General features: G+C 52.8%; 1 protein-coding gene across 4 annotated transcripts in view; it reads right to left on the bottom strand.

The window, feature by feature from the left end:
* Nucleotides 1-683: 683 nt before the first annotated feature.
* ZMYM3 (zinc finger, MYM-type 3) overlaps nucleotides 684-15,487 on the bottom strand; it is a 16,227-nt gene continuing 1,423 nt past the window's right edge. For 2 of the 4 annotated variants that reach the window (XM_011943090.1, XM_011943093.1), the window contains exons 2-25: nucleotides 13,985-14,670; nucleotides 12,957-13,000; nucleotides 12,577-12,643; nucleotides 11,826-12,120; nucleotides 11,422-11,599; nucleotides 10,857-11,075; nucleotides 10,415-10,565; nucleotides 10,083-10,198; nucleotides 9,835-9,921; nucleotides 9,559-9,709; nucleotides 9,132-9,304; nucleotides 8,743-8,908; nucleotides 7,999-8,096; nucleotides 7,754-7,916; nucleotides 7,387-7,499; nucleotides 7,041-7,215; nucleotides 6,712-6,858; nucleotides 5,858-5,961; nucleotides 5,373-5,541; nucleotides 4,902-5,053; nucleotides 4,044-4,158; nucleotides 3,239-3,493; nucleotides 2,286-2,403; nucleotides 684-2,169 (exon numbers count right to left, since the gene is read on the bottom strand). In XM_011943090.1, coding sequence (XP_011798480.1) covers nucleotides 1,977-2,169; nucleotides 2,286-2,403; nucleotides 3,239-3,493; nucleotides 4,044-4,158; nucleotides 4,902-5,053; nucleotides 5,373-5,541; nucleotides 5,858-5,961; nucleotides 6,712-6,858; nucleotides 7,041-7,215; nucleotides 7,387-7,499; nucleotides 7,754-7,916; nucleotides 7,999-8,096; nucleotides 8,743-8,908; nucleotides 9,132-9,304; nucleotides 9,559-9,709; nucleotides 9,835-9,921; nucleotides 10,083-10,198; nucleotides 10,415-10,565; nucleotides 10,857-11,075; nucleotides 11,422-11,599; nucleotides 11,826-12,120; nucleotides 12,577-12,643; nucleotides 12,957-13,000; nucleotides 13,985-14,670 — 4,135 coding nt within the window. In that variant the 3' untranslated portion in view covers nucleotides 684-1,976. Of the gene's footprint in view, nucleotides 2,170-2,285; nucleotides 2,404-3,238; nucleotides 3,494-4,043; nucleotides 4,159-4,901; nucleotides 5,054-5,372; nucleotides 5,542-5,857; nucleotides 5,962-6,711; nucleotides 6,859-7,040; nucleotides 7,216-7,386; nucleotides 7,500-7,753; nucleotides 7,917-7,998; nucleotides 8,097-8,742; nucleotides 8,909-9,131; nucleotides 9,305-9,558; nucleotides 9,710-9,834; nucleotides 9,922-10,082; nucleotides 10,199-10,414; nucleotides 10,566-10,856; nucleotides 11,076-11,421; nucleotides 11,600-11,825; nucleotides 12,121-12,576; nucleotides 12,644-12,956; nucleotides 13,001-13,984; nucleotides 14,671-15,424 lie in introns of all 4 variants that reach the window. The other 2 variants (XM_011943091.1, XM_011943094.1) reach the window with 2 other exon arrangements.

Raw genomic sequence — 15,487 nt, 5'->3', positions numbered from 1 at the left:
TTTTTGAGACAGAGTTTCACTCTGTCACCCAGAATGGGTGCACTGGGGTGATCATTGCAACCTCGCCTCCCAGGTGTTATAACCATCCTCCCCAGCCTCAGCTTCCTCAATGGCTGTGACTACTGGTGTGCGCCACCACGCCCAGTTAATTCTCGTATTTTTATTAGAGATGGGGTTTTGCCATGTTGCCCAGGCTAGTCTTGAACTCCTGGGCTCAAGGGATCCTCCCACCTTAGCCTCCCAAAGTACCGGGATTACAGACGCAAGCCACCGCACCCAGCCTCCCTGTAAACCTGGAGTTAATTTATTCCTCTGTCCTCCCATAGCACTATTCATTTTATTCTGCCTGTATTATGACTAATTGTGTACTATTTGGTCTCCCCTATAGCCTGGGATCCTGCTGGGGATTGGATCCTGGTCTAACCAGTCTTTGTCTTTTTTGAAGCATGTAATCTAGGTCTTTAAACATAATAGGTCCTTAATACACGGCTAGTGAGTATTTTTTTTCCTTAAGTGTTTGGGAACTTGTTATAAAAAAAAAGACCACATTCCCAGTAGATTCAAAGTAAGACAGTAAAGTAAGAACGATTCTCAAACACCTGACTTGTTTACACTTGGAGAGATTTGATGTTATCCAGTGTTGCTCCTCTATATCCATCACCCAGAAAAGACAAAAGACCAAAGACAATTTTAACTCTTTATTTGAAACAAACAATTTCAGAGACAGAAGGTTAGTCGTGACAACAGCTTTTCACTACAACACAAGGGTGGGCATGGCTCACTGAAGGGACAGGCCAGGCGCCTCAGAACAATATATACAATTTAAACAGTGGCTAACTGGTGACAGTTATAAAAACACAAAAAGGAGCCTGGGAAACAGCAAAGTCAACAGGGAAAGAACTGGGTACCCCCTTTGCCAGAAGTTAATTGTTTTCTAGGACCTCCAAGGCAAGATGGGGAAGAGAGAAGATGTAGGCAGTGGGGCAGGCCCTGTGCCCACAGCTCCTCGCCTGTCCTTTGACCACAGATCCCATCCTGCATGACTCAAGCCCCCACAGGCTTGGCTTGGCTCTTATGATGGGGGAATAATAGAGGGGAACCCAGCCTCAACCCAAGTCAGAAGGTAGTTTTTGCCTTGGGAGCTCTGTCCAATGAACTAAAGGGAGGCAGTTACAGAGGGGGCTAAGCATGTTGACACCATGGCTCATGGCAACCTAAGATGGCAGAGAGACAAACACAGAAACCAAGGGGACAGGAGTCTGCACAACAGGAGTCTGCTCCCCGTACTTAGTCATTCTCTGCCTCTGAGGAAAAAAAGGCATTTGGAAGAGATTTTAAAAACTGCAGCACCAAGGGTTGGTGCTTACCGGGGGGGTGAGGGATACGCGGTGGTGAGAGGGTGCCAACAACCAATTATTTCACAGGAGGGGAAGAGTGTCTAAGCTCTGTGTTTTATGTAAATGGTCCCCTCATCACTTTCATTGTTTATTTCATACCTTTCAGATAAGACCTTTTTGCGTGGTGCTGGGGAAGAGTAGAGAAGGGAGTGGGCACGGGGCAGAGAAGGCAGCTGGGTTTTTCCCTAGGTCATGCCTGGGAACAAGAGGCTTTACCTATGCGGGATGGGTCAGGAAACCCAAAGCCAACAGGATCACCAGAGCTATTAACACTCCACCCAGAGTCTGGACCCAGAAGGAGGGGTTTACTCTGAAGCAGAAAGAAAACGGGCAAGCTGGCTTTTGCCCATCACTGGGAGACCAGCCCCTGAGTACAGAAGACCGGGGCCCCATGGTTGTCAAGTTAATGGAAGAAGATAAAAGCCAGGGTTCCTAGAGAAGGCAGGGAATGGGTGAGCGGAAAGGAGCAGTCAGGGCCCTTCAGAATGAGTAGCCATTGGTTCCTGGGCCTGTCACCCTGAGGGACATGACCACAGGACAGACATTGATGTGAAAGATGGATACGGATGGCACACAAGCTCAGTCCAGGTCTTCCTCCCCAGGACGACCCAGTTCCTCATAAATCTCACGCACAGCCAGGATGCGATTGAGCATGCTCTCCAACATGCTGCGGTCCATGGGGATCACAGAATACCAGAGAGGTGACTCGGCGATGCAGGACCTTTCCGGTTGCAGGTAGAACACATCGTTGCGAGTCCGGAGGCTTTCAGGACTGCAACGTCGGGGGTGGGGGTGGGGATGGCAGGACAGAAGATCAGTACCAAGGCAAAGTAGATCCCTCGGGTCCCCATGCTAACGCTCTTCCTTCCTGCCAACTCACCAACTCACCATTTTGAGAGATAGAATTCATAGAACTTGACAGGGCAGCGGAGGGGATTCATGCGGTTCTCACGTTGCTCTAAGATAGGGGCTTCATCTTCTCTCTTCCGTTTTCCAGGACCCGTGTCTGTAGGGGAGGGAAATGACTCAGACTCATTAAGAGCACAGGCTTCACGAGCATCATCCAAGAGCACAGTCCAGGGCACAGGGAGAAGGCATCACGACACAAATTACAGTCTCATCAAGATGGCGAGGTGGAAGAAGAGGTCAGTCTCCCTCTCCCACGCCAACCCAACATCCTGTCGAGCTGTTGTTATGCAACCCTCCCCAGTTCCCACTGCCAAAGACTCGTTAAAATCTCCCCCAAGTTGCTGTCTTGAAGAGGTGATCTCAGAAGTTATTCAAAAAACCTGATAAAACAGACCGTACTGCAAGGGTGGGCTTGCCTTCTGGGACAGAGAAACAGCAATGACCCCAACCCCTCGTGCATTAGTCCAGGTAGAAGCATGGGTCCAGAGAAGGGACCTTGGGAACTGCACTCAGACAGGACAGAAATCCAGGAACAGAAAAAATGGAAACCAAGGTGCAGTTGTTGTTAGGCCCGACAGCAAAGAATCAGAGAAAGCCTGTCATTCATTCAGTCTACCCTCCCCCACAGTCAAACACACCCAAAGGTTTCCTACCTGTCCACCACCCAGAAAAAGCAGGCAAGCAAGTAAACTGTCTTAAATGAGGAAAGGGGGGGAAAGAGGTCACAGGGTGACCTCCTATTTATGCAACAGCCACTGCCCATCAAGTAGGAGGACTGGCCGTTTCTACCCTTTCTGCACACAGCAACGGAAGGAGAGGGAAGCTAGGGGCCAAGGAGAGGGCCGACCTGGCAGGTAGGGTGGGTTATGGCAGGGCATGGAAGGGGAAGGCAGAGAAGGGGCAAAAGCACAGGGGAGGGGGCAGCCTCGTACCTCGCCCTTTCCTCTGGCGGACTGGGGCATAGTAGCGGATGCTCACCACCTTGGTGGTGCCCCGAGGGGTGGTACACTTGCGGGACTGCCGCACCACATTGGTGAAGGAGAGTTGCATGTGTTCCTCAGCTGTCTGCAGCCCAAAAAACTTAGTGTTGAAGAACATGAGGGTGTTGAGGAGGACAAAGGGCGAGTAGACCCCCAGTTGCTTACACTCCCAGAGGTGCTCCTCCTCCACTCGAGAGAACACCGTATCTACAATGGTCAAGGGGGAGAGGCCGGTCAGGAGGGAGTGGCTACCCAAACCCAACCACTTCCCATCCCATGTGCCCTGCTCATTTCCCACACAATTCTCATTTGGTGAGTAACCTTCATATATTTAAAACACTGTCACTTTGCTACACTTGCTACACCACACAGTGGGACAGGGCTTTAAAAAATACATACTTTCCACTCCTGCATTTGGAACGTCTCTCACCACCCTCAAGTTGTAGACAGGTAAATGTAAACCTTGAGGAGTCCCACGATTTCTTGCTTTCTTTCTTTACTTACCACCCAAACCCCGGCCATCCTTTTCAAATGGTCCTAGAGATAGCTCTTCAGACCTAAGTCTTGATCCCCTCCTCATGTTGAAGAACAGGCGCTCCTATGCTCCTTTAACTCTAAACCCTGAAGCATCCAGCTACACGCTCCTGCCCTCGGGCCCTTTGTGAAGAGTGGCAGACCAAATAGCACAGGACTCTTGGGATGGTGGATTGGAAGAATGGAAAAAGGGTGTAGGGGTTGCTACGTCCCTGTCCCTTACTGTTGGGGAGGAGTGTGGGCTGCCAGGTACTCAGAGACTTATTGAGTTCTTGAACGAAAGTCAGGTAGTAAAGGTCCGTGAAAATGTTCACCATCCGGTTATTTTCCAGCAAGTACTGGGGAAAGAAAAACAGACACATATAAGGCTAGACTGTAGGTCCTCGAAGAAAGATAATGATGCTGAAGCCCCCAGATATGGTGTCGTTGATCATTAGGAGACGATGGGAAACAGTTGCTTGATTAGGTGGCCTCGAGTGCTTTCCCCCAGGTATACCTACAGCTCTGCGCTACTCAGGCTTTGCTGGAAGAGGAGGAGGCTTGGAGGAGATGTTCTTTAGAAGCCCACACCTCCTTGTCAGGTAATACGTGGTTGACTTCTCCCAGGGGGAACTAAACATTACGCCAGCACTCAAGGATCCCAGCTCCACCCATCCCTCCCCTCCTAGAATGGGCTTAAATATTACAAAGGGGACCTGGATAGTAATGAAGACTGCTCCTTGGCCAACAGTCCTGGAATGCAGTTTTGATTTTAGAAAAGTATTGATATCTCATGTTCTATTTGGAATAGGAGATTAAAGGCAAGCTGCCTGCTTGAGGTAGGGGACAAGATGAGGAACAGGGAGTGCAACAGAAAAACTGCTTTTTTTTTTCATTAAATATTTTTTGGGTAGAGATGCGGTATCACTTTGTTGCCCAGGCTGGTCTCAAACTCCTGGCTTGAAGCGATCCTCCTGCCTCAGCCTCCCAAAGTGTTGGGATTACAGGCGTTAGACACCGTGCCCAACCCAGAATCATTTCTGGTTAGACCCTGCCTGCTGTGTTAAGAGTGACAGGAAGCAAGGTGGTGCATGAGAGGTACCTGCTGGATGCCAAGACACAAATAGTAGATACTGTCAGGTTCGTATCGTTCACCATTGGGCCGAGTGATTTCTCTCACAAACTGGGCCAGACCGTAGTTGAGCTCAGCAGCTGAGCAGGCGAGAATATCCTCTTTGATACGCATGGGTTTGGCTGCAGTGATATGTTGTGCAGGGACAGGATTAAGAAAAACTCTACACGGAGAATTTCACTTAGCTCCACCACCATTAACCCCTTCATCCCTTAGTCATGCCTAGCTCCTGAACACTTACAGAAAGAGCCCCTAACCTTGAACCTAGACAGCATTTCCTTTAATCTACAACTCCTCCCCATCTTCACAGGGCATCCTTAAGTCATCACACCCTTATCACTCCTAGACATCTTCAGCTGAATCACAGGCCCCGCCCCTTCTTCCTTTCCCCTCCTCCTCCCTGTCTTTGCCCTCCCCTACCCCCCAACCCCAAGTACTTACGGCCAAAGCGCAGCTCATCACCCTTGCTGGTTTCTCCATTGGCATATTTTGACTGCACCCAGCACTTCCAAGCATTGACACCATATGAATAGTTGAGCCCGGTACAACTAGGCTGACTGCTCATGGAGTCCCGGGAGCAGCTTTCGGAAAGCACCAGCCGCTTTTGACCCTGGAGAAGAGAAAGCAGGGGCATGGCAGAGGTAAGGCCAGAGGCAAGGTGAAAGCTAGTCAGCACCATATTTACTGCTGGCTGGGGCAGGGGCTGATGTAACTACACAGCAAGCTTCCACAGCACAGAGCCCCAGGAATAGCTTTGATGACCTTGTGAAATGGGGGAAGAGTAAAGTTTGGCTTTATCTCAGTACTTCTAGTGTTGGAGAAAGGAGGTTAGGGAAGGTCAAACTATGGTTGCTGGCTTGGCTCTCACATCCTCTCCCCTTTGGGCCTCCATTCTTCTTTTGTACATATGGTAGCCCCAGCCCTACCTTCCTCATGGTTCGGGGAAGGTCTTGTTCAGTAGACACATCCTCAGGCCCTACCAGGCCACAATCAAAGAGGAAGTCTACACTGGGATTAATGTCCAGAGGATCTAATAAAAAGGAAAGAAAGAAGAAATCAATTTCTTAAGATCTCAACCCTGCAGCCCTCCTGCCCCACCCCTGCTACTTGCCCACTTGACACTAGATGAGCCAAAGGAACCAGTAAAGCTATACCAAAAAGCATGCTCAGAGTCACAGAAACGCAAAACACAGCAATGTGAACTACTGAACTGTAAACATGTTGAACATAGTGAAATTTTTTTTTTTTTTTTTTGAGACAGAGTCTCGCTCTGTCGCCCAGGCTGGAGTGCAGTGGCGCGATCTCGGCTCACTGCAAGCTCCGCTTCCGGGGTTTACGCCATTCTCCTGCCTCAGCCTCCCGAGTAGCTGGGACTACAGGCACCCGCCACCATGCCCAGCTAGTTTTTTGTATTTTTTTTAGTAGAGACGGGGTTTCACCGTGTTAGCCAGGATGATCTCGATCTCCTGATCTCGTGATCTGCCCGTCTCGGCCTCCCAAAGTGCTGGGATTACAGGCTTGAGCCACCACGCCCGGCCGAACATAGTGAAATTTTTATGTTTTTTTACAGTTTAAAAATAATAAAAAAAAAAAAAGCATGACTCAGAAGTCTAAAAGAATGCACCTGTCCTGGTATCTGGCACTGCTCCCTGTGAGAACCTTCTGTCTTAGAATCACAATGAACACTTTTCAGGGTCATACTCAGGGACACAAGGAACATTCCCTTCCTGATGGCACGAATGCTACCATACCCAGTGGGCACAGCTCCAATCTTACTCACTCTTAGGGAAGTCTGCCTCCAAGTCTTGCCCAGGCTCATCCAAGACATTGGCCATCTTGACTGCCATGGCCAGGACATCATCTCGAGCGGGCCCAAACAGGTCACAGTCTTCCAGGAGTCCCTCTGCACTCTGGTTGCTCACAAGATCTGGGAAGCAGAGAAGTTGGCTCAGTGGCTACAGGCTCCTGCTAGCACCCTCACAAGCTTTCAGGGGCTGATTCCAACTATCCTCCCACTCTACTAGGCACCAAGATCATCAATAGCTCCCCCTCGGGCAGAGACACGCTGGTAGCACCCTGTCTCCCTCATCGCCACCATCTATGGCATACCACAAAGGTCAGATGAGGCCTTGTCTAACTCCTCAGCCTCTGCAATCATTTCTGCCATAGCCAGGATGTCGGCCTCCAAGGGGTTGGAAGGGATCTTCACCTTCAGCTCCTCAATGGTCTCTACAATCTTGTCTGTGCTCTCCAAGGTAGTGGGCAAGAACATGGGCACAGGCACCTGGAGGCACGAATCCCAACTAAATGCCAAGAACCACACCAGCAGTTGGGGGGAAGGGGGGGACAGATGATGAGAATGAAGGGGGACAGTTGATGAGAGTAAGGGGAAAGGGTGGATCTCAAACCTGGAAGGGGAAAGGAGGACCCAGCCAGGAAGGGCAGGGAAACTTACCGGGATAGGCATCGAGAAAGGCACCGGGACTTTCTGGCAGTACAGATGCATAGGCACTGGCACGAAGATGGGCACTGGGATGGGCAGCACAATCACCTGTGGCTTCCACTCTTCTGTGGATGAGAAAGGGATCTTCTCAGAAACCCTGCTGGACTGATGACATCGGACCCGCCAAAAGCTCTAACGTGCTCAGTGTCACAAAACTGCCCTTGAAGCAATGGCTGAAAGACACCTCTACGATTCTAGGACAACCATATGCATGAGGCTTCAGCTACCTAAGGAATCCCCTTGTCCAGCTCACGGACATAGGGCTGGCAGGCCTAGGACTCTGGAATACAGCCTGTGGCATCGAGGTACCCTGGCTCACCTGTCTGACTCCCTTTGGACTTCATCTCCACCTTGCAGGAGACGCCCCGATTCTGCATCAGCGGCTTACACATGGCAGCCTTGTTTTTGCGGGGTGTTGCTGGGGGCGGCGGGGGTGGAGGAGGGGTGGGAGCAGTGGGAGCTGATCGGGTCTTCACAGGGATCTGCAAAGAAAAAGGAACATTTGTGCCGCCAACTGCCGTACCCTCCTCTGAAATTATCCTCCCCCTTGGCTTTTGCCCCGACCTTGCCCAAATTCCCATTTTCCTCTGGGGTCCTCACTGTGTTGCTGTTCTCCACTTTGGTTTGAGAGGGTGTCTGGGGTTTTGACTCAGGAGACTGACCTGTAGATCAAAACAAATGAATGCTCTCATCCAAGGGACTAGCTCTCCATTTTCCTTACCCCTCTTCCAGGAGAGCTTCATTAACAGGTACACCAAATACAGATGGGAAGTTCTAGGATTTGCCCCCCTTGCCATCCCAGATCTAGTCTCCTCTGTGCCCCGGCAATAGTAGCCTAAAAGACTCTTTGCTCCTTGAGAATGAAACATTACATTTTCCCCAAAAACCCACAATTGAGACCTTCCATTTAGATAGCCTGGGTATCCCTGGAGTTGTGGAGGGGCAGGGGTAACATTCTAGAAACAGCAGTCTTCAGTCTCACTAAAGGTAGAGCTTATGCTGAGATTTCCTTATCTCAGAAAAGTAACCATAACCCCTATATGCCCCATCCTATCAGGATAGGCACCCACTCCCTAATAATACACATTTCATAAACAATCAGTAGACGATAACTCCAAGAAGTTTTAAATAAGACTTCCCCTTCCGAACCTGCAGGGTTCGGAAGCTAAAAGAGAATACAGTTCACAGTACTAGCACCCTATCTGGCCAGGGATGAGGTGAACGCAAGAGGAAGGAGAAAGGGGCTAGGCTTAGGATTAGGAGAGTCCAGGCCCCTCTAACAGAGCGTACCCCCTGCCTGGTACTCACTGTTCAGGAGGCTCTCGGGCCCACTCTGGGTATCCAGGTTGGGTTGGTTCTGCTGGCTATAGAAGCGCAGAAGACACTGCTGGTTGCAGAAATGACGGATCTGCCCACGCCAGTGGATGGTCTCCAGCAGCTTCCCCTGGCGCTTACAGGCATGGCACCGGGCAGCCTGAGGATGTCAAAAGGATGGTCAGACCTGCCTCCCTAAAATGCGTTGGGCCCTGTCTTTCCCCTGGGATAAGCCACGCTCCTCCGCTTGGAGATCGGGCCGGCTTAGAGATGGAAGGCTGGCTGCCCTGCCTGGAGATCTGTCCACACCCCGAGCTTAGTACCACAGCCTGTTCTCCCCGCCGCCCTCTTTCCCGCCTCGCTCACGTGCTGACCCTCCTTACCTTGCAGTACCACAGCAGGTACTTGCTCTTACAGTCCTCACTGCAGAAGTCCCAGGTGCTGCCATCCAGTTGCTCAGTGACTCCGCGCTGGCAAGTCTGGGAGCAGTAAGTACAAGTGATACAGCACAAGCCCAGCTTCTTAGTGAAGTCCTGTTTGTACAGCAGCACACAGCCTGGAAAGAGGGGAAGAGGAAAGAGAGTCCAGAGACACAGGTACCCAAGGGCAAGAGACCCAACCTTTTTAAGTTGCTACACCTGAAACCTCTCTCTAAGCAGCCCCTTGTGCCCAAAGCTTTAGGGGAGATGGGGGTAGAGCATCCTGGGCGGAAGGCCCTGCCTCATGGACCACTTTCCCAGCCTCCCTCCCTTCTCCTCCATTCTCCCTGGTTGGGAGTTACGTGTCTTCTGCCCTTCCCCATCTCCTTACCTTCGCTGCAGAAGCTCTTCTCCACTCCGCTGAATCGAAGTTTCTCATGCAAGAGTTTCTCCTGCCGACAGTGCTCACACTGGGACACCACACCCCGAAGCCGCTTGAAGTCCTCACAGCAATCACGGCAGCAGAACTGGAACACTTGGTCCTGAGGTGGGGGCACAGGGCAGGGAGGATAAGCTGTAACATCTGGCCTCAGCAGGGGCCAAGTGGTAGGACCCCTTCAGACAGTCTGGTCATGTGGCAAGATGTGGGTGGGGGTGGGGCTCTTACCTGCCAGTCCAAGACCTCAGGCTTGCCACTGAAGAGGCTGTGGCAGTAGTGACAGCTCAGGTGAATGCCCCCTTCGGGGCTTGTGCGCTGGAGGGAAGGAAGACAAGTAAGGGAGGGGCAAGATGTGTGCAGCGGTGGGGAAGGGGAGTCAGGCTTGTTCTTTGCTCTGCCCAGGCCTGCCTACCCCAATTCTCCGACCCTCTTTATGTTACCACACCCTTCTATCCCTGGTCCAGGGCCTGGAGTACCTGGAACTTGGTCCAGCAGCTGGGGCTGCAGAACTGGTAGACTGTGCGGTCAACCTTGTTGTAGTAACAGGGGTCAGAGAGGCTGCGGCGGCAGAAGCTGCAGGGTCGGGGAGGGCCTGGGGCATAGAGAGAGAGAGAGAGAGGAGAAGAAAAAGAGAGAGGGAGAGAGAAAGCACACAGAAGGTGTAAGGCAGTGCAAGAGACGAACAGAAATTCCACGGGGAGATGTGGTTGGGGCTAAGGTTGGGCAGCAGGGATTACTCTGGAAGAGGGGAGTATGGGAGGAGAGAGAAGGCCAGCAGGGGACTCAGAGAAGAGGGCTTTGCACCTACCAGTGAGCCCTGCCTGCTTCACTTTGTAAGAAGTGGTACAGCACAGGGAACAGAACAAGCTGGTCTTGCCATTACGATCCACATGTGATAGCATCTCAAAGTTCTTACACAGGGTCTTGCACCAGACACATGGGTACACACGTGTGTTTTTCTGTGAGGATGGGGAAGGAGAGGCTGAGGCTGGATTTGTCCCTTCACTTTTATTTTTTAAATGTTTTAAACATGAAATATTTCAGGCATACAAAAAAAGTATAGATGATGATGTAACAAAGACCTGTGTATCCACCAGCCAGCTTCAAAAATAAAACATAACAGATACAATTGAAACCCCCTTTATTTGTTTTATTTCTCCCAGTCCTTGACCTGTCAGCCACCTTTATTTATCACCCAAGAACCACACCCCCTTCCACAGCCCTCTAATGCACTACTCCCTCGGCCCCACCTTCTTATACGCCCCCAAGCAGGTTGTGTTGCAGAACCGCTTTTGTTGGCCCTCGTGGAAGAGGAGCTCAGGGCCAGGGCTCCCGGTCTTGGTGTAGATGTAAGCCCCACACTGGTCACAACAGTTGGTTTTCAGTCCCTTGTTGGCCCGGAATTTGGAGAAGCAAGAATCGCTGCAGAGCCGGTGCACCACGCTGCCATTGCTGACCTCATGCAGGACCTGCCACACACACACACACACCCTGAGCTAGGGCCTGGCCACCACCGCCCACCCCAATGCAAGGTCAGCCCCCCACCTCACCCTAGACCTTCACAGCAGACAGTGGGCCCAGGGACCCCCCAACCTGCGCCGCAGGCTGCCGACTTGATGGTGAGGTCCTGGGAGGTAAGGAAGGCCAGCTGTGCGCATCCTGGAGAAGCTCTGTCCTTGAATACGCTCCCTCATGATGGCTGCCTTTCCTCCCCACTCCCCTTTCCACAGGGCCTGGCCCCTGCAGCCCCAGGATGGGAGGGGCAGGTCAGGGCTGTCCAGGCTCTGTAAATCAGCCCCCACCGAGTGCCCTCACCTCTCCAGTCTTCTGGCATATGCTGCAGCGAGTGGCATCGGCGGGATCCCCAGACTGGGGGATCGGGCGCTGCTGCTGGGCCTCATACAGGGAGAGACAGACGGACGTGCAGAACTCATGGAAGGAGCCTCCAGAACCAGTCTGCGCCACAACTGAGTCCTTGGTGTTCCAGATCTCCCTAGAGGTGGGAACAGGTTTGAATATTCACTCAAGACCACCCTCTCATTTCCTCAGCCTCCGCCCCTCGTCCAGGATCAATGATCACAGAGCCAAATACTCTGACTCCTTCCCTACATCGCTCTCTCGCCCAGCTCCATCCTGCTAGGTTCTTACCAACAGTCTGTCTTACTCATACTCCTGCCCAGATCCCTGCCCTCTGCACAGCCCCCAAGACCCTCACGCACTTCTTGCAGAAGGTACAGGTCTTTTTGCCCGAGGGCTTCTTGGAGAAAGTGGTGAGGCAGGATGACGAGCAGAAGAGCTGAGGCAGCCCCTTGCGCTGATAGGCAGTCTGCCCCTTCTGCAGTGGTGTCCGGCAATGCGCACAAGTCATCTTGGTGCCCACTGCAGAGCGCCCGGCCCTTTGTGACACACTTGAGCGTAGGGACATGCGAGGAGAGCGCCGGGGCCGGAATGGCACAAAGTCCTCATCATTGGGGTCATCTACCATGGCATCAGAATCCTCATCTGACACTGGAACTGAGAAAGTAGGGGGGTGGACATGAGAAAGGCCACCAAACCAGGTCTCCAACCATCCCCTGACCAACAGTTCAGTCCAGTCCCTCTCCTGGGATCTCTGTTGTTTTGGCCTTTACACCCTGGCCCTCATTACATTAGTATCTTAAGACCTTGGTGTCTCTCTCCCTTGGTTACTCTGTAACCTACCAGGGAGGGAAAGGGAGAGGCTCTAAATGAGAAGATTCGGAGACAGAGATGGCATAGCTGAAACAGGAAACTCGCCATTCTCACTGCTCTTGTTTTCAATTTCCCCCACTGCCCCTGGTTCCCATGCCAACCCATAGCGGAGACAGGCACTTCACACGCTGCATGGAGCAGGACTACAGGAGCTAGAAGATCCATGCCCTGCCGCGTGCCACTTTCGGATCTTTTCCACACCCAGAACTCCCAGGTCACACTTCCTCAAATCCTACTTACTGCTCTCAGTGGAATCTACAACCTCAGGTTTTGGAGGTTCTGCTCTCCTAACGCGTTCGCTTCTCTTCTGTACCTTGGAAAGATGGGAGGGGAGGAAAACTGACACCCTGGCCAGGCTAACACTAGTACAGGGTTTGGGGGGGGATAGAAGATGGGAGGGGGAAGGGAGAGTGGGGACCCTTGGCCCAGCCCTTAGGAGGAGGGAAGAAAAGGAGGCTGGACTTTCTCCCCAACAAGCAGTAGACACTAGTGCTCCCTCCCTCCTCCTAACTCTCCTTATACACACTCTCTACAGAACAACATCTGGGAGGGAAAATGAAGGGTCTGTCCTTCCCAGAGCTAAGGGGGAACCAGACTCCTTCCAATCCCCTCCCCCTCACCCGTTCAGGCGGCTTCTCACTCGCCTTCGCAGTCAGGCCATCTCCTGCAAAGGAAGCAGAAGGCAGCCTAAATGTTGAGCCTGCCCTCACCACCCCCTCCCCGGCCCAACCCCCGCCTCCATTCCTGGGGAAGAACTTACTCAAAACTGAAAGGGAAAACTCGAGTGCCTGTGGCTTCTTGGGGCCCCTCTCAGGGTTACCTCAGGCTCTGTACTAAGGTGGGGGGGTGCACGTGCAGCTATTCCATGAAAAAAAAAATCTATCCTTCCCACCAGCTTTCTGTCCCAATCCTTGGGGGTTAAGGAAACACAGGTAATATACCTTTCATTAAGAATTTATATTTTACCAATGAAAAACACACACAACCACCCAAAGGTAGCAAAAGGAAAAGGAAGCATCAATGTATGGGTAGCTTCCCCTGGATTCAGGTGGTTATATAAGCCCTAAGACCCTCGTCACAGCCTGATGGAGGCACACTACTAGGCAGAAGAGGGGAGAAACTAGAGCCTCTCAAGTCAAGGTTGTCCCTCCCCTATCAGAGACTCAATCCTAGACCCTGCATTTCTACTGCTCTGCTGAAATCCTTATGCTGTTAGGGGCTCCAGAACCTAGTTACCATTCATCAAACCCAGAAATCCCACTCCCATCTAGAACCAAAAAGCTGTAAAGGTCTTAGAACCAAGAAGCCTGGTGTACTCCTCCAAATCCTGAAGGAAGGACTCTGGCACCAAAAGCCCATTGGGGCAGGAAAAAGGGAACCCTTCCCACCAAATCCACTCCTCCCAACCTACGCTCCCTGAAACCTTACCTCATTCCTCCCCCACAGCCTGTGCCCACCCCTACTTTCCTTAATCTTCCTCTACACACTACCCCACTCCTCCCTCGTAAACCCCAAGTCCTTCCCCACACACATCCCTGCACTTATCTCCCCACCCTCCTCCTCCCCACTACTTCCCAAAGCACATAGCCACCCCTCCTTACCACCACCCTCTCCCAGCCCTGATTCTCCAGATAATTAGGCAACCTACCTGGCAAGGAAGGATGTGCAGGGGGGCTAGAGCCCCCAGGTTTGGTCTGAGAACTGTTGATTCCATCCCCCAGAGTCTCTCCCACTGAAGGGCTAGGGGGGGCATTTGGGCTCTGTGGCTGCCCTTGGGGAAGCTCCTCCTCCTGCCCAGGGGAGCCCCTTCTCGCAGTAGCTATGGAGGTGGTCTCTTCCTCTTCAATATGTGGGGACTGCAGGGTTATTGGAGAATCTGGAGCCAAAGGCTCTAGTAGCCCCTCGGGTGAACAGGAATTTGCCCCAGCCCCCGGATCAGGTGGTACCACCTCAGGGGTCTGGCCCCCTGGTCCAGGCTCTAGGGTCTGATCTCCTGCATCCCATGCCAGGGTTCCCTCAGGACCATGGTCCACCTCCGGGGGAGAGGGGGCTTTATAGAGCAGCCCCCCTAGCCCCAGCAACTCAGTGGCTCCATCCAGGACTCCAGGGTCTTTTTCCAGGCCAGCAGGGGTATCAAGCAGGTCCAGGGCTCCCGAGGATGGAGAAGGGCCAGGGGGGGCCCATCCTCGAGTTGGGGCAGTCTGGGATTCCAGCAGATCCTCTCCAAATTCCATGTCTACTGGTAGGTCTCCAGCCAGGGGCTTCTCTGGCAGGGTCAATGGGTCAAATGGACTGGGGAAATCACTGGGGTCCATGAGTATGGCTGGATATGTACTGCAGATTAGGAGGAGAAGAGGAGGCAGTAGAGGTGGTCTTAGCCAGAATTCCTTCTTACATGGGCTCTGAGACACACCCCATCATCCACTTGGATTTCTCATGAACAGCCCCCACCACCACAATCTACAAGCATTTCCGAAGGCTTTAGTCCTAATGACCACTCCCCCCAATACAGCGCCCCCAGTGGGGAGAGGCGTTCCCCGCCCTGGCCCTGTGCCCACACTGGCCAGGCAGTCGGTCGTTCCACCCGCCCACCCCCCTACTCGACTGCAACTCCCATTCCCTTCCCCCCTTACCTTTCACCCCCCGCAACTCAGGCTGAACGCCCCCTTAGAGTCTCCTAAGGCCGTCGCCACCAGGAGCCTTTCCCGCCCCCGCGATCTCAGTTTCTATTCCCTCCCCACTCTACTGGAGCCCCCCAGCTCCCCAGTCTTTACCCACCCAGTCTGGCCCCACCCCCCCTCCCCGCGTTGCTAGGTCCTCCCTCGGCCCTTCCCCCGCCCCCACAAACTGCCCTTCGCAACCCCTTCCCCCAGTTACCTTTCAGGTCGCCCACTTCCTCAGCCCCGTCCCCCTTTCCCATTGCTCCTCCAGTCCTCCCTTCTCCTGTTGCCCACCCCCAACCTCAGGCATTTACAGGAAGACATTTTGGAGCTACGATCTCTCCTTAGACCCCCCCCCCCACCGCCTCCCGGCTACTGCAAGATCCCGCTTGCAGGTTCGGTTCGGCTTGAGCAGGCCCGACCCCTACCTGCGGCAGGGTTAGTGCAAAGGCTACAAGCCTAGAACTGCAGACAGCGACGGCCCCGCGCTC

The sequence above is a fragment of the Colobus angolensis genome, unplaced genomic scaffold, assembly GCF_000951035.1.
Source record: "Colobus angolensis palliatus isolate OR3802 unplaced genomic scaffold, Cang.pa_1.0 Scaffold216, whole genome shotgun sequence".
NCBI lineage: Eukaryota > Metazoa > Chordata > Mammalia > Primates > Cercopithecidae > Colobus > Colobus angolensis.
This window is presented reverse-complemented; position numbering and strand designations above follow the sequence as displayed.